At 51.6% G+C, this 24046-nt stretch overlaps 1 protein-coding gene across 1 annotated transcript in view; it reads right to left on the reverse strand.

Annotated features, from left to right (window-relative positions):
* The window catches only part of DSCAML1 (DS cell adhesion molecule like 1), a 320695-nt gene extending 297405 nt beyond the window's left edge, over positions 1-23290 (reverse strand). Inside the window, 1 exon segment of the mRNA XM_054693131.1 lies at positions 22531-23290. Within this exon segment, the coding sequence (XP_054549106.1) occupies positions 22531-22552 (22 nt within the window). The 5' untranslated portion in view covers positions 22553-23290.
* Positions 23291-24046: the final 756 nt, after the last annotated feature.

Here is a 24046-nt window from a genome sequence, read left to right on the forward strand (position 1 = left end):
AAAGAAAAGAAAAAAAGTATATTTGCCATATCTGACTGCAAGCAGCACCTTTCCCAACAATAGACAGGGTGTGACAATTCAAAGCTCTCATGGGCTTGGCTGGAAGGACAGTAAGTACCTAATTTGATGATCAAGTTAACAAAATAATGGCGGTATAATCAATAACCACTGCTGCCCTGGGGTCTCACACAGAGTTCTTTAGGCAGATGTGGCCTGGTGCGGTTTCTTGGATTCATTTGCCAGGTTGATTCGGCCACTGCATTCCCACACACAGGTTTCCAGACGATATATATTATTTGTCTTCACTCTGATTGTTCTCATCCTATAGTTGGAAAAACTGGGTCCACAGAAGATTAACCAGTGGGGTCTCGTGACCATGCAAAACCCTGGAGAGGATCTTCTTGCTCCTTCATCAGAAACCCCCCATCTTGGGTGTTTGCACCTTGGAGATAGTTTGGACTCTGGGGAGGAGAAGGGCGAGTCATCTCAGAGAGGAGCATTTCCAGGCAACCCAAGCGGCACTTTCCATGGAACAAAATGGAGCAGGCAGGCTCAAGTCCCGCACCTCTGTCCATGCCTTTTCCCTGCCCTGCCACTTTCCTCTCCATCATCATAGCCGCCATTTCTTTTTGGCATTTATTTTGTGCCAGGCATGGTGAGAGGCCCTCTTCTTGCATTAGAATATTCACGCGTCATGAAGGCCCTACAGAGCGGCCATTAAAGACCCCATTTTACAGATAGGAAAACAGGATCTTAGACTTTCCTGGGCCTGCACAGCTAGTGGTGGCACTTGCCATTCAAACCCAGGTCTCTCTTGCTGGGGCTGGTTTCTCGAAGGGGGTGCTAAATTCACATCTATTCTCAAGGTGTGAACATACCATAATAGGGATTCTGACAAAGGAGAGCACTTTGGGGTATGGCCGTTCAGAATTATTTAGGACTGTCCCAGGCATCAGACATTTCATCCCTAGCGCACCCCTGCCCCCCATCTCCAGATGCCCCTGGGGCTGAGGTCCTACCCTGAGGAGAGGCACTACTCCAGGGCCCAGCCCCCATTGAAACATTTTTTTTCTCTTTTTTAAAAGATTCTTAGCACAAGCATAGATCCCATAACCAGCAACCAGAAACCTCCGAGACCCAGTGAAGATCAGTCATCCTTCAACCTACAAGCCCCTCACTGTCCGCTGCAGAAGTTATGAGCAACAGCTGACAGTCAAACAGACTCTTTAATCTTCCAGTCCCTTCTAGACACAGCCTGTCAAAGGAAGGCCCCTGATGGCCAGAAAGTTCTTTCTAGGGAGTCGGCTCAGACAGCACAGTTGTCCCCAGAGAATCCTAGATTTAGATTGTTAACACTTGAGGGATTTAAGAGATTATTTTGTCCAATCGCCTCCATTTACAGATGGGAGAGCAAGGACTGGAGAGGTAGGACAGTCCCCCCAGGTGCAGTGACCTGGCTGCGACCAGACCCCTCTCTCAGTTCTGGGCACTCCACTTCCAGAACCCAGCTGCCCAGGAATGGAGGACCATTGCGGAGGGATGGAGAGAGGCCACATGAGGGGGCACTGGAAGCACCAGCACTGCGGGTTGCCTGAGGAGACGCCTCAGAGAGGCAGGACGTGTGTCGACCTGGGTAAGGGGGTATTCACCTGGATCTGTGTGATCTGAAAGGGAGACACAGAACCAGTGTACAAAACCAACACAGGACTGGCCGATGATGAGGGTGAGCTCTGTGATGGAGCGGGACAAGCAGAAACCTGCGGCCAGGAAGGAAAGCACCTCCTGTGTGCACAGTGCCCAGCAGAAGGACAATGGCACGGAAGGAGAGCAGAGCGGTGGGAAAAGCTGTGGGGATCAGGCGTCTGCTTAGGGGATGGAATCCATGTCCTCAGTGGTTCCTCCCAACCCTGAACACTTTTCTCCGCAGCAGTCTCCCCCAAAACTAGTCCCCCATCCTCCCAAGACCCCAGGGCTCTGGAAGGCTGCCCCAGAAACAGGGCATCCATGACCCTGGCTCAGTAGGGCGCTCAGGGCCTGGCTTGTAGCCATTGCTGCCACGGGAAATGAGGTCACGCAAGGCAGATACCTGGTGCCTACAGCTCTTCCCACAAGAGACTGGATGCCCTGTGGGGAGAATCAGCCTGAGGAAGTGTGTCCAGATGCCTCTGGGATAAACCTGAATCTGAGCACCTGGGGAGGGAGCTGAGGAAGACTCTGTCCACTGCCCCCACCCCTGCTGGGCACTGGAGCCACAAGGAATCTGCCAAGTCTGCTCTGAGAAGAACTGTTGCCAGCCTGGCTGTGCCTCATCAGCTGTTCCCCATGTCGATGAAAAGCAAAGGCTAGGAAAATTCTCCATATATGGGGGGCCCACGGAGGGGGAGACAGCCACACACAGCTGTGAGACCTTCCTTATTCCTGTATGATGAAATGACAGTAATTACACCTCACATTTCAGCACAGCCTTTATAAGGCTTAAGCTGGTCTGCAGTGGTTTCACATGTGTGTGATTCCATGTTGCCTAGTTCCATTTACAATTGTCTTATAACAGTAAGCAGCATGCAGTACCCCCACCCCGTGGGACAGCCAGGACAGGGGTTCTTTGGCCCATTTTATAGATTAGCAAACAGAGGCACATGAACTACTAGGTAACTTGCCTACTCAGACACGCTAAGCCTTGTTTTATAGGTCCATGGACAATGCGCTTTCCAACACGAGCACACGGTTATGCAACTAGTGTTTGAATAACTCTGTGCTTCATGAAGATGGTAACCTTGGTAAGCATCAAAGCAAGCAGTAAGTAGAACAAGAGCACCGGGAGGTAGAGCAGGGGTGGCTGAATGGATGAGGGGAGTAGCAGCTGGATGGCAAGGGTAGTACCCAAGGCTAATGCTCTTCACGCTAAAGCAGTGCTGGCCAGACATCTGTTCAACAGGGCACACAGGCTGCTGTGCCCATGACCTCCCCCACACTCACAGAACCCACAGGCTCCAAGCTGCCATGGGCAGCGCTTGACCTCTGGGTCAGAAACTGTGGCAGAATGGGTCATGGGGGGAGGAGGGGGTCCAGGCACATCCCTGGTCATGGGCTGTCAAGAGTGGCTTCAATGCACAAAACCACCAGAAAAACACTAAAGTTCACCCCAACAGGAAGATACACAGAAATTCACCCAGTTACAAGTTTGGGAGGCTCACCCTTACACTCCATTTACCTAAGCTTAATGGCATTAAATCCAGGAGACTTCTTATTCTGTCCAACCACGCTAGATATTCAACCACCAACCTCATCTCATACCTTTCTTTGACAGCTATGAGACTGTCTTTTGTCTCACTCTCAAATCCAAGGCTGGGGGCAACCTCTGCCTTTGCCTTTTGCACTACTTCCACTAGCTGTGGTCAGGGAAAAGAGATTGTGCTGGCTCCGCAGGGGCACCCAGATGCCGGCATGGTCCCAGCTATCTTGTTGAGAAGTCCCTCAAGCTGCCCAGTGAGGCAATAGAAGGAACCAGGGAAGTCCCCTGCCCTGGCCACCACTCAGTCTTTCTTTTTGTTACAAAGTGTAAGCCAGTTGGCTTGACCAAAGCTGTTCTGGATGGGACCTGCTTGTCTGTTTGGGGGTGTGGGCAGGGGAAGGAAGGTGGGAGCGGTGCAGAAAAAAAGCCTCATGTTTATCAAGCACCAGTGATGTTCTGGCTACTTTACGTGCATCCTCTCCTTGATACCCATTTCACAGCTGAAAAAAGTGAGGCTCAGAGACCAGGGCATAGTCGAGTAAGCACAAAGCCAAATGTGAATGAAGGGTTTGCCTTGACTCCAAATTACTGCCACATCAAGTTGCAACCTTTCATTTTTCTATACAACTCCAATATATAAAATACTCTGGCTCATGAAGCTCTGCCTGCCAGCCCTCCAGCCCTCCCGGAGGCTCCACCCAATGCCTGAGGGCTCCATGGCACATCCTTGGAAACCAGGGTAGACCAGGGTCCGCCTGGCCCCATAGATGTGCAAGAAAACACCCGAGAGGTCTGGAAGCAGCACCTGCCCAGGCGGGGTTTGCTCAGGGCCCCGGAAATGCAGGCAAAACCATTCCTGAAGCTGCAGCCCCACTGCAGGCATCCCAGCTGGCTCCCGGGAAGGAGCACCCCAAGCTGCCCTGAAGTGTTGACTTTTCGAGTATCACTCCCAAATCTCCACATCCTTCCTTCCTTCTGTGACCACAGTGCCTGCCTGCCTTCCCACGGCCCCACTGGAACCACATGCATGACTGAAGCTGCTGGAATGGTAGAATAAGAGACTGGAGGAGGGTACTTCCCCATCTCATAGAGGCTACAACACCCTCCCTCCCAAGCTGGATGCTGACAGATCAGGAGGGAGAAAGAGCATTTCACTTGGCTTCATACCCCCACCCCACTGCTTCTCCACCTGCTGACAGCACCCTAAGCACCTAGCTCCTCCATCTAGGGGGCACTCACCAAAAGACTACAGCTGGTGTGCCCCTCTCTACACCCTCTTCTTCCTGCACCACAAGAGGAATAACCCACACCCCAAGTTTGGTCTGCCTTAGGATGTCCCTGCCCATTGCCACCCATTGTACCCCAATAGTGAGCTCTGGGATTGCCTTGTCAGATGAAGAACTCCGTGCTGAGCACCTGTAGGTCTACAACTCAGAGGCAAGAGAGAAGCACTACTTAAAACATCATTCCTCTCTACTCCTGCCGCACCCCCAACTGCATGTAAAGAAAATGCCACTGCCTGGCTGTAACTAAGGCTGAGATCAAAATGCTATTCATAGAGAAGGAGGTTCTGGGTCTGGCTAGGTGAGCATGCAAATATGTATGCAAATTAATGCAAATGCAGGGCCTGCCCTTGGGTTCCGGCACCCTGCCATCTCTGCTGCCTCTGGCTCACCCCATTCAGACACCTGGGTGCCAGCTAGAATCCACCAGGTGAGGGGCTCTGACAATACTTCAGAGCTGGGGGGGGCAGGGCTCTTCCTCTTGACAGTTTCAAATGTCCTCAAAAAACATGTCCTCCCAGATCATGTGGGAGGAAAGACTCTCCCAATTCGGTCTCTGCACCCCTCCTAAAAAAAAGCTCTCTGAATATCTACCTTCACTTCAACTCACCCGCAAATAAAATCATCCTATACCAGATCAAGCACAAGTCACAGAATGAAATTCCTGAAGATACAGAGAAGGTAAGGGGGGCTTGAGGTCTGCTCCCCTCTGTCAAAGACCAAGAGCTGATGAGGTGCTCTGGGCAGACCCTCACCCCATTTCTGGAGGCTCCCAGTCAGCCTGTGTAGCGCTTGCCTCTTTAGCAGAACATCACCCAGCCAAAGCCCCTCTTTGCTGGCCCACCTCCTCCTTGTTCTTCAATTGAAGAAAAATAAGCCTCTTCAGCCTGCCTCCTGGGATCTGTTCAACTTAAGCGCTGCTTTTGGGTCAACTGCTTACTTGCTTTTTGTTCCTAATTGAGCTCCCCATTCTGCTGCAGAAATGTAGTAAAGGCAGCTGACTTTGATGGCCAGAAATATGAAGCACTGGAAAAGGACAGTCGGGGATCATGACAACTCCCCCATGTTATTCAAGCACCCAGGGCCTCTCTGCCCACCTACCCCCTCCTTGACGCTTCCTGCTCCCCCTAAGTTGTGTCTCCGGTTTCAAGATTCTAAAAACACATTCCCCCCACACCCCCCCCTTTTTAATTAGACACTGAACAGAGTGTTAGAGATTTTCTTAATGGCTTGACGAAGGCTTTTAATTTGGTCTTCTCAAGAGGGAAGAACCATGAGTCCCCATCGGAGAGGTTGGGGTGGGAAATGAAAAAATCAATGCAACCCATTATTTTGGCTTTTAGAAAACAGGAATTTTAGTGCCGGGGAAGCTTGTTCTTTTACACAGTAAAAATGCAAATGCAGGCAACACAGATGCTGGCACGCTGGATGTAACAACGGAGACAGCCTCGCTGGGGTTCATCTGGCTGCCCAAACCTGGATTTGTTTTGGCAATAATAAGGCAGTTATTGGAGACTCGATAACTGATTATTAAAACACCTCCCCAGTTTAGTACTAGGGAATGGGTCTGAGCTCCGGCTTCCTCAAAAAAAAAAAAAAAAAAAAGGTATTTCAAGAGGAATGGAAATAACAGAAGCTTAAAACACATTCAATAACTGCTTAATTCCACACAGAGGACGCTCCATCTCATCTTGTTTTCTTCTCCTCTCTCCCTCTGCCTCCTCCCGCTCCTCACAGATGGACGTACAAATTATTGCAAGAGGATATTGTTTTCTGTAACAGGCTCCAACATTCACATTTACATTTTCCTTGGTGCCGCGGGGGTGACTGGCAACGGGAGAGAAAATACACCAAACCCTATCTTCCCCGCTTTCACGGAATCACATCCTCCCCCTGCGCCTCGGCCACAACCCCCACCCCTATGCCACCCCAAGCGAACAGGCCCCGGAGACCAGCCTGGCACCTAAGACCCAATTAAGTCACGAAGGAAAAGAAAGGCCTGTCTGGCAAGTCGCCCTGGCGCCCAGCACAGATGCCGGGGCCTCTGAATGGCAGGGGTGCCAGGGCTCGGTGGGCCATAAGGCCACTGAGGTGCTGCCACACCTGGCACCTCCAGCCTACCCAGAGGCCTGAGACCAGTGGCTACTTCCTTCTCAAGTTGGAAAGGATTTCGTCCCTCCAGACTAGCCCGTCACCTTCTGGGCTTTTCTCCACCCCCCCAGCCCCATCAGCTCCCTCCCTATCAAATAGCTCTCTTTTATTAATGCCCAGCTTCTGGAAGGGGGACAGGAAGGTCCGTTAGGTATCAGCCAAGGGACCTCCACTCCTGGAGAACACTGCTCTGAGAAAGGTCTTCAGAAAGTGGTGGGGTGGCCGGGGGAAGGGGCTGAGGACAAAGCTGGGCAAAGACGGTGGCTGCAGCTTTGGCCTATGCTTTCTCCCCTGACAAAATGCAGAAGGGGTGGGGGGTAGTAAAGAGAACTGGCGAGAGAAAGCTGCCGCTCCTCACCTTATGTATTTTTAATATTAATGTAATTAAAGCTGCAAGCCGAGCCAGCCTGCGGGGGCGGAGGGAGGCAGGAAGAGCCTGGGGAGAGAGAGACTGGGGTGTGTTGGGGGGGTGGGGGGGTGAACAAGAGGCAAGGTTCCTGCCCTCCTAAAGTGGGGTGAGAGGGTGCCATGTGGAGGGTAAGGGGTTAACCAACCTAGACCAGCCTTGGCGTCTCACCCAGTGGACCCCACCAGGTCTGAGAAACTCAACTACTTTGTCCACGATGAAGAAGCCACCTCATCTCCCGGTACCTCGGCCTTCTCTCTGCCTTTGACCCGGGCCGTATTTACAAATAAAATAAGGTCACCCTCCTCCACCCCAAGCTGTGTTAGCAGCTGATGCTGCTGTCAGTACCCCGCAGGTTGCAGACTCCAGACCCCTGGGGCATGGGCTCTGGAAGAACTGGACCCGCCTAGGGAGCCAAGCCTCTGCTGAAATGCCCTTCCCCCAGCCCCCCCGGGGTCAGGAGTTGCTGCTCTGCCCGGGCAGCTGCCGGGATGCAGCCGGGGAGAAGCCGCCCCCAGGGCGCCAAGGAGAAAAGTTAGAGGGCTGAACAGGTACCAGCTGAGCTCGTGCAAGCGTGAGCTCCGCCGCGCAAGGGCGCGGAGTTCGGCCGCCCCATCTCCCGCCATCTGAGCGCTGGGGGACAGACACGTCCTCCGCAACCGCCGGGGAGCCGGACCGCCAGCCACGGCCTGGTCCCGGCTGTGCCCAGGTGGCTCTGGTCGGAAATGTCTGCCCCCTTCCAGCCCCCGGCGCTGGCTGCCTTCAGGCTCAGGTGCGCAGCGCCTCAGTAACAGGTCTGGGCATGCCGGACACCTGGACGCACCCCTGGCAACGCTCTCTCCCCCGGAGAGGGACACGCCCCCCACCCCCACCCGAAGACTTTCCCCCGGTCTGGTGGACCAGCCGCAGCAGCGGAGACTCTAGCATCTTGGGGCGCACGGTTCGAGGTGGCCAAGGCGGCGCAGCGAAGCCGGGGCGAGTGCCTGGGGCAGGGGGTGGTGAGGTCTGGCCGGGGCAAGCCGGCCTCAGGGTTTGCAGAACAAACTTGCTCTCCGAGGGCCCCCAGCTTTCCCCGGCCGGCCCCGGCACCCAGCCCCCGCGCGGACAAGCGCCATGCGGCGCGGCGCGGGGGGTCCGGGGAGGCGGAGGGGCGCGCGGCGGCCGAGGACCCTGCGCCGCGGAGTCGAGGCCCGAATGAGCGCGGACTCCCAGGTGAACAGTCACGGTCTGAGGACACCTCGACTCGGAGGGCACCCCGGGGTCCCAGCGCCCCCAAACCGCAGGAAGCGGGCATGGGGCTGGGGGAGGGAGCCGGGGCAGAATCGCGGCCCGTCAAGGAGCTCGGAGCGGGGAGAGACGAGGCTCTTTCTCCGCCACCCCTTCGTGGGGGCCGCCTCCCGCGGCGGGCGCGGGCGCCGGGCTGAGCGGTTCGGGGCGCGCACTCACCTGGCCCCTCTCCGGGCGCTCGCCCCGCCTCTCCGCGCCCCACCCGCGGCCGCGCATCCGGGCCGGTCCCCGGCACCTGGCGCCCGGGGGCACCCCGCCTCGCCGCCTGCCGCGCGCGCCCGGACCCCGCCGCGCTGCCGCCCGCGAGGGTCTCACCTTTGTGTAAAGAGTCCAGGAGAAGGAGGAAAGTTACCAGCCACATGCCATAAAGAGGCCCTATTCTCCGGGGAGGTGGTCCTGTGGCCGGCCGTGCGGCAGCGCCTCTCGCCCGCTCAGCGCGCTCCCAGCCGCCCGCACTCCGCGCCCCGCTCTCTCTGCGCCTCAGCCCAGCGCGCGGCGCGGCGGCTCCTCCCTCCTCGGCTCCCTGGCTCCTGTCATCCGCGGGGCTGGGCTAGGCGGCCGTTTTCCCCGCCCCCCCCCCCAGCGGCACCCCGGGTTGTGAAAGCTGCTCGAGACCCAAGCCCAGGGGACCCCCAGCGCCACAAGCCCGCGGACAGGGGCGGGGGCCTGGACCCTGCGACCCTGACCCGGGGTCCCCGTCTCAGAGGCGGCCCTGCTCCCCAGCCCCTGGTCTCACACAGACATGGGCCATGCATGTGCCAAGAACCCACCATGCTCGGACCGAGGACGCCCTGCCTCTTTTGGACTCAGTTTCCCCCCTTGGATAAGGGGACCCGGTCTCTGAATAAAATCCTGAATGAAATCCCTTGGTGCCCGCCCCAGAGCTCCTCTCCACTGCTAAGAGCTGCTGCCCTTCCCACCCCTACTTACTTTCGCAAGCCTGCCTCCTGGGGAACCCCCACCTGAGTCCAGCCACCCACCCCCAGCACTTGACACATGCTGATTGTTTAAACAATTATTTGCAATGAATAATTTACAGGTCTGCTCTACCTGGAGTATCTCCCTCTATCTTCTCCTAATACCCCACCCCCACCCCAGCTTCCTCACCAAGCAGAAAAAGCTTAGTCCTTATATCAATCAGCATTGAGTTGGCATGGCATTGAATGGGGCTCCATGGAGAGAGGGCATATTCTCATTTACAAAACGCAGGTTGAAACCTGCCTTGTCCCAGGCCCTGGGTTAGGCACTGGGCACACCAGCGTGACTGAGTCGGGTCCAATGTGAGGTCCATATGGATGGAAAGCCCTCGTGTTGTAATTCCAAAATAAAGGACCACACAGGATCCAGAAAAGGGTCCACAGTCCCCTGAGACTGGAATAAGTCAGGACTGGACCTCGTCTCCTGAAGGGTAAAGACAGCCTCCACGTGCCCTGGGGGCCTGGCTGGCAAGCTTTTGATCTGGTTCTTGGAGGTCTTGGAAGAGAGGAGTGTGAGGAGGGAAAGGAGCTGCTGATTAGCTCCAGTGGACAGTGGAAGATTTACTTTCCCCCAAATGTCTCACCTATATTCAGACTAGGACTCCCCACTCCCAGGTGTTGCCAATATATCCCTAGAGATTTTAACTAAAATTTCAAAAGTTTGCATTTACTTTTCTAAATGTTAAAATGGACCGTTTTAATGGACCTCGTTTTCAAGTGTGCTCTTTAGAGACATTAAGTACAGACACAATGTTGTGCAACCATCACCACTATCCATTTCCAGAAACTTTTCAGCAGCCAAACAGAAAATGTGTCCATTTAACAATAACTCCCTATTCTCCCCTCCCCACCCCAGCTCCTGGTAATCACTGCTTTACTTTTGTCTATGAATTTGCCTGTTCTAGAGACCTCATAGAAGTGGAATCATACAATGTATTTCCTTTTCTGTCTGGTTTATTTCTGTTAGCATGATATCTTCAAGGTTCACTGTGTAGAATGTATCAGAATTCCATTCCTTTTCATGGCTGAATAATATTCCATTGTAGTTACATACAGACCACATTTGGTTTATAGATTCATTTGTCAATAGACATTTGAGGGCCTCCCTGGTGGTGCAAGGGGTTAAGACGCAACCTATGAAGCTATCTGCAGCCTCTGCACCACGAGTTTGATCCCTGGCCAGGGAGCAACCCACATGGTGCAGCAGACCTCTCCTGACTTGCCCACTGCTCCCCTCGGCAGTGTATTTCCATCGATCTTTCTATTCTGTTTCCCCACCCTGTCTCCGGTGAATCCTCTCACCACCCCCCACCTCTGGCCTATACCCCAGTTCTTGTATGCGTAAATAAATAAATAAATATTTTTAAAAAATAGGCACTTGAGTCATTTCCACCCTTTGGCTATTGTGAATAACGCTGCTATGGACATGAGTATACGAATATCGCCTAAAGACCTACTTTTCTTATGCCAAGTGTTTAATTTTCTATTTGAAATCAGGACATTTTCTGTCATATTTGTGTATTTCGGACTAACTTTGATAAATACCTGATATACTTTTTAAAAATGACTTCCATGGTGCGAATATTTACAAATTTTTTAAAGCCTCTGCTTCCAATTCTTTTGGGTATATACCTAGATGGGGACTTGTTGGAACAAATAATAATTCTATTTTTAACTTTTTGAGAAACTGTCAGTCTCATTGACTCTTTTTGTACAGTGCTGCAAGAGTTTAAAAGGCTTTTACCTGCAGGGCCTCCCCGGTGGCGCAGCGGTTGAGCACTGGGTTGCGAAGCTGCCCGCAGCCTCTGCAGCGCCAGTTCGATCCCCGGCTGCTCCCCGGCCACCGGAGGAGGGTCCCACATGGCGCGCAGATCTCTCCTGCCGCCCGCTGCTCCCCTCAGCAGTGTACTTCGGTCCTTCTGCCTGCTCTGCTCCCGGCTCTGGCTCTGGTGAATTCTCTCACCCTCCCGCGCTTCTGACTGTACCCAGTGCATGTATAAACAAAACAAATAAATAAATAAATAAAACATGCCTCTATTAAAAAAAAAATAAAATAAAATAAAAAGGCTTTTACCTGCAATTGCTCCTCCGTGTAATGCTCACAATATCCTTTGAGGCTTTATTACCCCCCTTTTAAAACAGGTGAGAAAATTGAAGCTTAGCTTGTTCAAGGTCATCTAATTTATATCACAAGCAAACTAGAAGCTAGGTCTCCTGATTTCCAGTGGTGCCAAGTCACCACTCAGAAGCCTTTTCACTATGTGTTTGGTCCTCTGTAGGTGCAGGCACAGGACACAGAAATGGCACCAACTGCAACGAGTATGGAGATGTCCCAGCCAATCCTCTGCTTTACAGATAAGGAAACTGAGGCATAGAGCAGGTAAGTGAGGTGCCTGCCTGAGGTCATGCAGGCTGTGACTGAACCCGGCTATCTCCAGGCCTCTGGATCAGCCCTCTCCCCTCTCCCCCCAGCCTGCTGGGCTCCTTCTTCTGTCACATCTCTTCCCTTCTAAGGAGACGGTTGCTGAGAGGAATCCAGTTATTTAAAACTAAGCCTATTGACCCAGAGCACCTGGTCAGACCGTGCCTAAAATAAACTGCTAAGTCAGACAGGATGAAAGGGGCTGCTGTCAGCTGGGAGGGGCCCCAAGTGGGCCTGGGGTATCAGCACAGCTGCTGAAGCCCAGTATACTAGAAGGATCTAGGGGGAACCTCCTTCCTCTATTTACCTGAAGTACCTCCTAGAACTGGAGAGCCCCTTTTACACCAGCTCCGCCTGGGGTCCTTTAGGAGGCAGTGGTGCTGCATGCAGAGGCCCAAGTTATACCTGAAGGAAGAGGGTGTCCACTGCATCAGGCTACAGCAGGGGTGTCCCCTAAGGAACGAGGCATGCATGGGGGAGGCGGGGGTGGACAGTGGGAGAGCAGACTCCTTCAGCATGGTCCTTGTAATGGTGTGACTAGCTTGAAGGGGGTGGTGTGCGGTAACATCTCTGCTGGGGGATGTCGATGACACCGGCGCCATGCAGCTCTGAGGCCTGGAGTCAAGGAGGGGCCGCGGGAGTTGGCAGTCCAGGCAAGAGACCACAGAGACAAGGAAGGAAGACGTGCTTGAGGATGGAAGAGCGTGGAGAGGCAGCCGGCAACAGACCCACACCACCCACGCCCCACACAACTTATCTATACCACATACACACGCCGTCCACTCACACACACCAACTGCTCACCCATCACACGGCATTCTGATGCAACACAAAATGTTGAAACTAACCACCTTTTTTAAATGGGAGATGTGGGGTGTGGATCGTTTCAGGAAGGACCTGCAGATATAGCGTGCAGGCTTTTTGTGTTTTCCAGCTCCTGGGTTTTGTTCCTCCTTAGTATTTAGGAAAATAGCCTTGAAAACGACAGCCTGGTTCAGGTGTGTTCAGAAGTTCCCTCTTAACTGAGTTGCATTAGCTTGGCAGAGTCGGCAGAATCCTAGGAGGGAATCCCCTGGAAAATGAAACTGGGGTGGGATGAAAAAGAGAGGGCCACCCACACCCACCCCAGATCCTGATGCACTCCTTCCGCAGCAAACATTTGGGGGGGCCTGTTTTTATTTTGATAAAAGGGACAATTCCTTCACAGTCCTAAATATGGCAGAAGCCCTCACTCCCCCCACCATATACACCCCAGAGTGAGGACAGTTGCCTCAGTGCCGAGCATAAGCCCGAACTGTTATTTAAAGACTCGAATTTGTGGGATTCCTCTCCAGTAGGCCTCCCCCCCGATTGCCCATTTTAAAAAGGTGGTTAGTTTCAACATTTTGTGTTGCACAGAATGCCATATGATGAGTGAGATAGCTGGTATGTGTGTGTCCCGTGTGAGTGTCTGGTGTGTCTGTGTGTGGTGTATATATGCTGTGTGGTGTGTGTGTGGTATGGATCTGTTGTGGGGTGTATGGGGTGTGTGTGTGTGTGGTATGTGGAATATATCTTGTGGTGTGTGTGTGGGGTGCCTGTTGTGTGTGGTGGATATATGTCATGGGGTGTGTGTATAGTATATATGTTGTGTATGATGTATATATTGCATGTGGTGTCTGTGTGGCGTGGGCCTGTGGTGGGGTGTGTGTGTTACCAAAGCCACTTAAAGAAACCTGGGATGGCCCTGGGAGGTGAACCCTTCCAATTCAGGTTAATCGTGGATACTTGGGGTATTATTTTGCCATGTTACATTAGGACTAGAGCCATCATGAGAAACAACAGATGTTTTTATTGTTTTAGTCAAACAACAGCTTCTGTATTTCAAAAACAAAGGCATATCATTATTTTAGCAAGGTCTTCATATGTGTTCTGAAATTCTTTAACAACTTCAGTGTAAATATGGTTGATGTAAAAGAAATCTAAACCTAAACAGGTCAATGTTCAAAACACTTGGGGTGATACAGCCCACTTGGCATTGACCTCTTAATACTCATTCATTGACTGGAGGAGAAAAAAATAAACAAAGATTGCCCTACCATCTTTTTTTCCCTTCACTTTGTAACTGATTTGAATGTTCTAGAAAGAGTCCTGGACTGCAAATCAGAAACCCCGGGTTCTTGTTTCATCTTTGGCACCTTAGATCACCTGTGTGATGTTGGAGAGTCACTTGACTTTCTGGGCCTCAGTTTCCTCACGAGTAAAATGGGAGAGTTGAGCTAGAATGATCGGCAAAGTCCCTTCCTAAAGGGAAGATGAGCTGAGTGCAACCAAATATGCACCATCCTGCCCAGGCCACCCGAGGGGAGGGTATATCCACAAAGGTAAGCATGTAAGAGTGTTCTCAAGTGCAGGCAAAGGAACAGTACTACAACATTTCATGCATGATCCTCAGGAGCAAACAAACACAACTCACGCAAAACGAACAGTTTGGGCATCAAATGCATGTGCAAATATCTAAAATACTTCCATCTTCTTGAGATGCATGAATCATTGCAGAGACCATGAAGCCTCTGGGAAAGGTAGCATGTCAATAAAGGACCCAGGTGCTTCTTAAACCAATATTCTCCATGCTTAGCCCAGGAACGTCTAGGTAAGTCCCGTCATGTATCCTTTCAACATTCTGGATTATGATATTATGGTTCTGAGCTCATTGCAAAGAACAAAGAGTCCAGAGCACTGAGGTGCCTCCCAGACAGATGGGATCTCTGGGGTCCTGCTGCCCTGTATGTGTTCAGGCCACTGTCTCAGGAGGTGGGCAGGAGCTTCAGAAGCCCCCAGCTAAGCTGGAGTCCCCTGAATAACCACAGTCTCTCTCCTATTCTCTCTCAGCTCACAACTGAAACCCACTGAGAAGCCTATCCAGAGGGGTCCCGTGAAACCTGAATTCTGTGGAGCTGAACTTCACGGTTGCGTTGCTCTCCAGCCGGAAGAGGGAAGGAGTCCAAACTGAGAGAGAAAGAAGAAAGGTAGCTGGAGCTAACTTGGCCAGCATCCCAAGTTACCCTGCATCCTTTGACCCATAAGCCCAGCTCAGATGTGATCACGGAATTGTGTTGCAAGATCTTCTGTCTGGAAAAGCCTCCATGCTGGTCTTCACACCTTTCTCACGTCCCCCTCTCTGCCCATATGAGCCCCTCATGCAGGAGGGCCTGATCAGGCACCCCCAGTCTCTGGAACCACCCCTCCTCTTGGCTCTGCCGCTCCTTGGCCTGTGGCTACTTACACACACGTCTGTCTTATCTCCTCTTTGGTCATTAGGCTCCTAACCTTTTCCATTTCTACCTGCAGAGACTCCCCTGGGCCCCCTTGGCTGTGGGGACAGTCAGTACATGCTGATTTCAATGCTGGACATCTTCATTCTTACAGGTTTGCAGACACCTGATTCCAGCTTCTGCCCTGTCTCCGGAGGCCTGTCCTTTACCTGGACTCAAAGCCTTGAGTCTTGCAGTTCTTGTCCTGGAGCTTCTGGTCTGGAAGGGTGAGCACTGACAGGGCTCTGGAGCCCCCAGGAGCTGACCCCAAAGCCAAAGTCTTGTCAGAAACTGCCTCAGCCAACATCACATCACCTTCATCGTCACCACACAGGGTGGCGACTGGGATCCAAAAACTTTGCGTTTTCTCTCACTGCTGCTCTTCACCGAAAATAGACCAGGCCAGAGTTGTTTTGCTCGATATGTAAATGAAGAACTGAAATTCTGGAGAGGTTGTGCTAAGCCCAGAGGCAGCGCTACCGTGGAGCTAATTCAGTTCAAACGTCAGGGTCCTGTGGGCCCCAGGAACATGTTCACGTGGCCAGACCTCATGGCTAATTTGGTGGAATCCTATAGTGTAACTGCCGGCTCCTCCTTTGTACTCTGGCTCCCCAGGGGTGTGCTGTGCACTGGGGGATCTGACTCCGGGTCCCACAACATGAGTGAATGATGGATTTGTCTGACTTGGGAGCGTGAGATGGATGTACGTGGGCTGCAGGCACGGCTGTGCAGCCAGCCTCAGCAGGGGTCGGCCTGCAGGAACACTCTACCCACCAGGGGTCACCTCGCCTGGCTTTTCATGTGAAGTTGCAGTTTTTGAAGTTGTGTTACGTTATATATGACCAGGACCTCAAGTGCCTGGGCAAGAGAGATGTGTGTAGCCCAGGAGAAATGAGGCTAGAAATGTACAGACCCAGGAGCTAGACTGTGTAAAGCTGTAAGAAGTAACGATTTAAAAATACAAAAAGCACTGTCAGGCATTGAGTTAACACAAATATTATTTGCCCAGATTTTGTGATGTTTGTAGTATTTGCTTTTTCAAGGTTTGTAATATGTTGCAATTTCTTTGTATTACTCTAAATAAACAATCACTTCTGTATTCATCGTTTTGTATTGTTTTCCTTAAAGAGGCCACTCCTAAGGGTCTCACTTCAGGTCCTACAAAGCCTGAATCCATCCCAAGAACTTGTCTCAGCAGGGTTTTCTGGACGTGGGTTTTCTGGATTCTGGCCCAGTCCATGGCAGTGGCCTTGAGTTGGGCGATCAAGCCCTCTTCCTAGGAATCAGTCTACAAGCCATGACCTCCGTGTGGGAGACAGCTTGGTGCTGCCCTAAGCGCCCCTACATCCTCTGTGGGATAATGACCCGCTTGCCACTGCAACAGGGCTTTGATGTCCCTCAAAGCCTAAGAGCCATAAAGAGAGCCACTCTGAGGAGGACAGTCCATGCACTGAAGGCCCAAGCACACAGCTCTGGCAGAGAAGCAGGTGGTGCAGGGGTTGCTGCTTGGGAGAAAGGAGGGAAAGGAAGTCCTGTGTGCAGGAGGGGAGGGGCCGGCAGCCACGGACCCACCAAACAGGTGCGGAGCCAGCTCTGGTTAAATAAATACTCATAGTGACAGAGGGCTCCCTGCCCACACAGAAGTCCACCCCACTTCACTATCTGGGATCATATGCATTCACGCCTCTTTATTGGACCCATCTGCCCAGCCCCGGGGCTCCCAGGATGTGCCCCAGCCCTGCCAGATGACAGCTTTTCAAATATTTGAGAACAGCTACCACAGTCCACACACCCAGACTTCCTTTTCCGGGCTTAATATCCCAGTTCTGTCAGCCTCTTCCGACATAATTTTCAGACCCTTCACTCTCCTGGCTTCCCTTTGGGCACATATTTAATTTTATCAACATCTCTCTTAAAGCCAGAATGGACTCCATACCCCAGATGTGGTCCGAGCAGCCCCACGTGCAAGAACCACCAGCCCCTGGAAAGCCCTTGAGCTTCAGGATGTTATTGGCTTCGTGGACTGACATGCCAGTCAAGCTGGGCCCCTTGCCCTTGAACCACTACTGACAGCCTCAGCCCCGTGATCCTTAGCTGGATTGCTTGGGGGAGAAGAGGCCCAGCACTTACACAGAGATGAACTTCAGCTTGGGTCAAAGGTGCCACTTTACCACCAGGCAAGACTCTGTGTGACCTCTGAAGCCCTAGTCCTGCCCTGGGGAGCTGAGATCGAAGGATGAGCAGCAACAGGTGTCCATTCCTGGCCACACTGGCATTGAAAGCACAGTATCTTGACCAAACTTGACCCTGTTTTGAGCAGACCCAGCTGAAAAGGGGTAAAGTTCTTGTTTCACATTTCCCAGCTATGGTGTGAGACAGGACGCAAAAACTAAATGATGGCCAAGTCGTTTGGAAAAGAGTAGAATAACCTAAGACAAAGAGGTTCCTGTTACTGCAGGACTTCCCAGATCCTTTAAAATGAATAAACATAGGTGTACAGGTGGTCTTTTGAATCAATGTTTTTGTGTCCTTTGGGTAGATCGCCAGGAGTGGAATTCCTGGGTCTTATGGTAGCTCCATTTTTTTTTTTAAAGATTTTTTTTTTAGATTTATTTATTTATTTATACAAGCACTGGGTACAGTCAGAAGCATGGGAGGGTGAGAGAATTCGCCAGAGCAGGGAGCAGAGCAGGCAGAAGGACCAAAGTACACTGCTGAGGGAAGCAGCGGGCGGCAGGAGAGGTCTGCGCGTCATGTGGGACCCTCCTCCAGTGGCCGGGGAGCAGCCGGGGATCGAACTGGTGCTGCAGAGGCTGCGGGCAGCTTCGCAACCCAGTGCTCAGCCGCTGTGCCACCGGGGTAGCTCCATTTTTTAGTAGACTGAGGAACCTCCAGACAGCTTTCCAGCTTTCCGTAGTGGTTGGACTGGTTTGCACTCCCACCAGCAATGTAGGAGAGTTCCTTTTTCACCACATCCTCAATAACATTTGCTGTTGCTTGTTTTTTTGATATGTGCCATTCTTACTGATATAAGGTGGTATCTCAGTGTGGTTTTAATTTGCATTTCCCTGATTATAAGGGATGTTGAGCATTTTTTCATATGCCTATTGTTGGCCATTTGCATTTCCTCTTTGGAGAACAGCAGCACTATTTACAATAGGTAAAACCTGGAAACAACCCAGATGCCCAAAAATAGATGACTGAATCAAGAAGATGCAGCATATAGACACAATGGAATATTATTCAGCAATCAAAAAAGATAAACTCATGCCATTCGCAGCAACATGAATAGAACTAGAAGGAATAATGCTCAGCAAAATAAGCCAGAAGGAAAAAGAAAAATATTGGATGGTTTCACTTATAGCAGGAATATAGGGGAACCAAATAAGACATCAGTGTAAAAAAATAATAACGGTACAAAGCACAACAAAGCAAAAATGGACATTATAAATCAGAGACATCCTGCAGGGGAGGAGGTGGGAGAGGGATGAGAGGGAGGGAGGGAGGAGCACAGGGGACTAAGGTGATGGTGCACAGGTGCATTGGGGAAGGAAACTCTGTGGGGACTACACCTGAGGGGGTGGAGGGAAGCAAATATTGTTTAAAAATGAACAATGATGTAAAAAATAAAAAAAATTAAAAAGAAAAAAAACAAAAAAATTGAAAGCATAACTTGCTTTCATGATGGGATATGAAATTAGAGAATATTAAGAAAGAAAATGCCTTCCAACCACAAGATTCCTGGTCAATATCATACATATCTACATACATCAATATCATATTTACATACCGTCATTCTTACTGGAACTCAGTATTAGCCATATTTATCAAATTTCCAGATAATAAATTAAACTAATTTATACTTGAAAAAAATTAAAAATAAAAGGCTAAAGGGCATCTCGAACCTCCAAGGGGTAGAGACGGTGTGAAATGTTTGGGGATTCATGTCCTACTTCTCTTGATCTATAAACTTGGTTTTTCATTGGCTGCTGCTCGAGCTTGGCTCTCAGAGGAAGCACATCTTGCCAGGTTTTTTTAGACCTTTCAGCAAGCTCATGCCCAGCCCCTGGGCAGGGAGCTTCCAGCCTTCAACATGGAGTCCCTGCCCAGGGGACAGCTGGACGCCAGTGGACAAGAGAGCAACACAGGGAGGCCTGGATGCTGAGTCAAAAGGTGCTCACCAAGTGACCACACCAAGTATCACAGAGCAGGAGAACTATGTCCGGCACCACCCAGATCATGCTGTCCCCGGTCTCTTGTCTGCTGTCTGGGTCTGCCCTGCTTACATGTTGTCCACAGCAGTCAAGCTGGTGCCGGGTCCAAGGCAGACCTTCAATAAGAAGCTGCCCAATGAAGTGAAACAGCAGTGGAGGGATGGGTGATTCTGAAGCTCCTCTGGGGCTAAGATTCCATGAGTGTGTAAAAGGGGCTAATTAAACTCAGAGAAGGTTGTGGTCAGAGAAAGGCAAGGCAGGCTGTGAATGGGCTTGCACTCACACTGGGACAGAAGAGAGAAAGACAGAAGAGAGAAAAGGACCTACTGGGTATTGGAAGACTGGATTTCCTTTGGGGAATCAAGAAGCCTGGCCCTGTCGTAAGTGTCTTCTCATCTAAGATACCTGCACACCCAGGCACCAGGAGGCTCATCCACCAGAAACTTGGAACTGAACTGTATTGGTCAATGATTTGTCTGAACCATTTCCTTCTTTCAGCAAATTATATCCAGAACTGTCAACTCCTAATATTAATGATTATAACTGAGCCCTTGCTATGTGCCCAGACTGTGCTAAGTGCTTTAGAAGCATAATCTCAGTTAACCCTCCAAACAACCCTATCACCCAGGATCGTTATTATCATTCCCATTTTATAGATTATGAAACTGGAGCACAGAAAAATTAAGTAACTTGCCCAGCTCACACAGCTGACAAGTTCTGAACTGGGCAGACTGATTTCTTCAGGCTATGTTCTTTCTATTGACACTGGTGGTGGAGTTTCTGTCTGCTGTCACATTTTATTTTGATTTAATATGGGAAATTTCAAACATATCAAAAGTAGAGTGAACAGCATAATGGGCTGCTGTGGCCCCATCTTCTGGCTGCAACAATTAGTGATGCAAGGCCAGTCTTATTTTATCTGTCTTCTCATACTCTCCATAGTTCCCATCACCAGGATTTTATTTTTTTAAGCAAGTCTTACACATAATATAATTTCATCTGTAGATCTTTCGTGTGGCTTTCTACAGGATAAGGCCAAATCCTCACTCTCCATCACTTGGCTTTATGCCCTCCTGATGGAAGTAACTGAGGTCAGGGATGCTCCCCCGCACACTGGACTTCAGATGAGCCACTGTATGAAAAAGCTGAGCCCGTGGTATCCGTCAAAGACACAGTCAGCTCTCGGGACAGCCCAGCCCCAAGGCCTCACCTCACAGCCCAGACTGAGGCCTCTCTCAGCCTCCATGGAGGGCCTTGCTGCAGCCGCAGCCTCCACAGCCACCCTAGTTCCCATGGCGATGGGGAACAACTGGAGAGGGTGGACTACGGCCTGGGGGTTTGTTGCCAGCAGGACAAATCTTTCTTGATCACCCTAGACCTGGACTCCAACCTTGGCCATGCATCTAGTCCCAGTTCCTATATCAGGATGATTTAGGCTATTCACCTCTGCCTGGGGGGAACAATTCCCACCCTGCCCAACAGCAAGAGGTGAGGAGAAGATGGAGTTGAAGCACCTGGAGGCAGAGATTCACTGTGCCGCTCATGAAGTGGAAGGATGATGTCTCACTTTCCTCATCTATAAAACGGGGACATAATTCCTACCTCACGGTGTGGCTGTGAACGTCCAAGGGGATGGGGCAAGTGTTCTCTGAACTTGTCTGGCCAAAGGAGGGTGCAGTATCTTTAACGGCCAGCAGGTGTCGCCCAAAGACTAGCACTGGAAGCTGTGAGGTGAGGTGGGGTGGGGGCTACTCCATGAACAGAATTATCTTTCCACGTTAGATCCAGTTGGACTTGAGGAAAGAACATTCAGCCTGTGGGATTTATCCTTAAAAAGTCAGTCTAAGTCTAGCTCTGTCCAGCGTTAAAAGTTGGAGCTGCACAGCCCTCAAAGCATGCTCACATGAAGACCACAGCGAGACAGGCATTGACACCCCCATGTCATAGATGAGGAAACTGAGGCTTCAGGAAGCAAGAGACTTGTTAAAGGTCACGCAGGCTCTAAATAATGGAATTGGGGCTCCACCTCAAATCTTTTCATTTTATATCTGGACACCTGCTCAGGCACGTGCTCAGAAACCAGGCCTTTGAGGAGAGACCTGAGGCTCTGGCTGTCCTACCCCTCGGGGGAAGTGTCAAAGGTCCCAGTGCTTCCAAAGTCCCGGGCACATGAAGTGCTGACCCCGAGAGTGTATCCCCCTCTGGGGCTCAGGCTCCACCCGCTGTTCCCTGAGGGGCTGAACTACATCCATGGCCCACACTCAGCTACATGCACGTGAGAAAGCGATCCCGGCTACGGAATCAAAGGTCTGTATTTTACGTTTCCCAGGTCGTTGGGTTGTAAGCCGCTAAGTACAGGTCTTGGCACTGACATTTGGAAAACATGGACCTGAAAGGTCTTTTACAGCTTCTGTGGTTTTATAAACTATAAATACCCACTTAAGTTTGTCGAAACACCTAACACGCTGCCTGGCATGCACTTGCTATTGAAGTTTTCGATAGCGGCTCTGTGGAAGGAGTGACTGAAAAGCACACAATCACCCAACCCAGTGAGACGCTGGTGAGCGCTGCTGCCTCCCTCGATTAAAATGCACCTGGGCGTTTTGCAGCACTTCATGGCTTGCATTGCTTGTTTGTTCGCATGATCTCATTCACTGTCTTTACTGAACCGGATATTCTAGTCCCCATGTTACAGAGGTGGAAACTGAGGTTCAGAGACACCAAGGCTCTTGCCCAGTGTCATCCAACAGCCAAGTGAAGCGCACCTCAAACCCAAATCTGTTTTGCCCACTTGTGCCCTCTCCACTGCCATGTTTGAGATGACAAACATGTCACTCTTCCAAACTGTCAGGGATTGCCTCAGATTTTGGGAGAGGTGACATCAGGAGTTTGTTCTGAGACCCAGGATCAGGAGAAATCCTGCCTTATTTAGGGAAGGGGCTGGACTCTGAGGCTGGTGGCACCTGAGCTCTGGGGCTGGTGGGGTGGGGGAGGACAGGTCCCCCTCAGGTGGCCCAGGACCTCAGCCAACCCATCTACACTTCTCCCCGCTCAGAGATGGGGCTCTACTTTCTACGGGGGACTTCCTGCTGCCTTCCTGCTGCTGGGCAGTCTGTACTTTTCCCAGAGAGAGAATCTGATTATCTGCCTCCCCCTAGTGCACAAAATGCACAACACAGCCCAGATTCCACACTGCAGGGCACAAGCCCCACATTCACTCCCTGAGGAGTGGCTGCGTCCATGAGAACTACTAGAAGCGACTCACATCCTCCAATCCAGGTCCTCATTCTTCCTGAGGAGGCTGTGGTGAGGGGTGGTGGGCTGCAGGGAGTTTACCCAGGTTTCTGGATGCCAGGTTATCCTCCTGCGTCCTCTGCTCAATCCCTCCCTGCACAACTTCCCAGTCCAGCACGGCTACAAGAAACAGACACATGTGCATACACATACGCCCAAACACGCACACCTGTGTTTATACCCACACATACACACACTGACAAAGGGGAGCCTAGAGTCAAGATTTTCCTCACAAACCCTTGCTAGTCCCAGCACGGAAGTCACGAGCCCCCCTCCCCTGGCCTCTAAGGAAGTAGGGAGCCCATGGTTGAGCTGGCAGCGGTCCCAAAGGTGGCACCTCCCCAAGGACAAGCTAAGTCTACCTGGTGGCTCAAATGGTGTTGAGGGGGGTTGGGCTGGGATCTAGGGCTGTGCCAGCTTCTTCCTGGGACCTGGCCAGTTTGAGGGTGGACTTGGGGCCTTGGGACCTTTTGGCCCTCCCTGGATGTTGTCCTGAGAAGAACACATAAGACAGGCATTTCCCAAACATCAAGCATTCAGGGAGGGCAGGGTGGTCAAAATCCAGGGAGATTCAGAGTCCCCTGGCAGGTCCCCAGGGCCTTGGGGCCAGGGGAGGAGAGACAGGTGAAGAAGGGCCCTGTGCCAGCTCTGGTGGGCATTGAAGGGTCAAGGCCACTCCCAGGTGGTGTTATTAGCTGCATCTTGAGCATATGGTTCATGGACCCCAGGCCTGAAATATGATTGATTTTGGAGCAGGGGACCCTGGGCTCCCCAACAGGCTGGGTTTGGCGCGACTCTGTGACTGATGGATAGGCCTTTCAGGCAACAAAGACCAAGAGAGAACGCGACACACTCCTGGCTCTGGGCCAAGGCAGCCTCATCTCCTCGCTTTGTCAAGTGTGTCTTTCTGTCCCCTGTCATTCCATGCCAGTGCCTCTGTTTTAGGTACTAGGAGAGAGCAAATGTGTTTTCTTGGGGGAGGGGAGATGCACCCAGCATTCCCTGAGCACACTCTCCTGGGGCCAGGGAGGATGAGCCCCCCACCACTTACCCTCCCTGGGCCCTTTGATTCTGAGGCCAATGCCTGCATGAGTTCTTTTTTGCTTTTCCCAAAGCCACGTCCTGAGACAGGCGAGTCCCCTCTGAAGGGAAGCAGCAAGTGAGGCCAGAGCTGGGGTGAGCCAGTTCTCCGTGTCTCCAGTGGGGCAGGGCTGCAGACCCCATCCTGGGGTCATGAATTACTGCCCCGGCCTGGACCTTCTCCCATCTAACCTCATCCTGGCCCTAGGAATTCACTTCCTCCCAGTGACAAGACCACCCTTGGGGGGTGAAAATTTCTTGAAAAGGGAACCAAGTTTAGAACTTGAGACAAACAGGGCCTCCCCGGTGGCGCAGCGGTTGAGCACTGGGTTGCGAAGCTGCCCTCAGCCTCTGCAGCGCCGGTTCGAGCCCCGGCCACCGGTGAGGTTCCCACATAGCACACAGAC

Source organism: Talpa occidentalis, unplaced genomic scaffold (genome assembly GCF_014898055.3).
Source record: "Talpa occidentalis isolate TD23 unplaced genomic scaffold, MPIMG_talOcc4v2.1 talOcc4.12, whole genome shotgun sequence".
In the NCBI taxonomy this organism is placed as follows: Eukaryota; Metazoa; Chordata; class Mammalia; order Eulipotyphla; family Talpidae; genus Talpa; species Talpa occidentalis.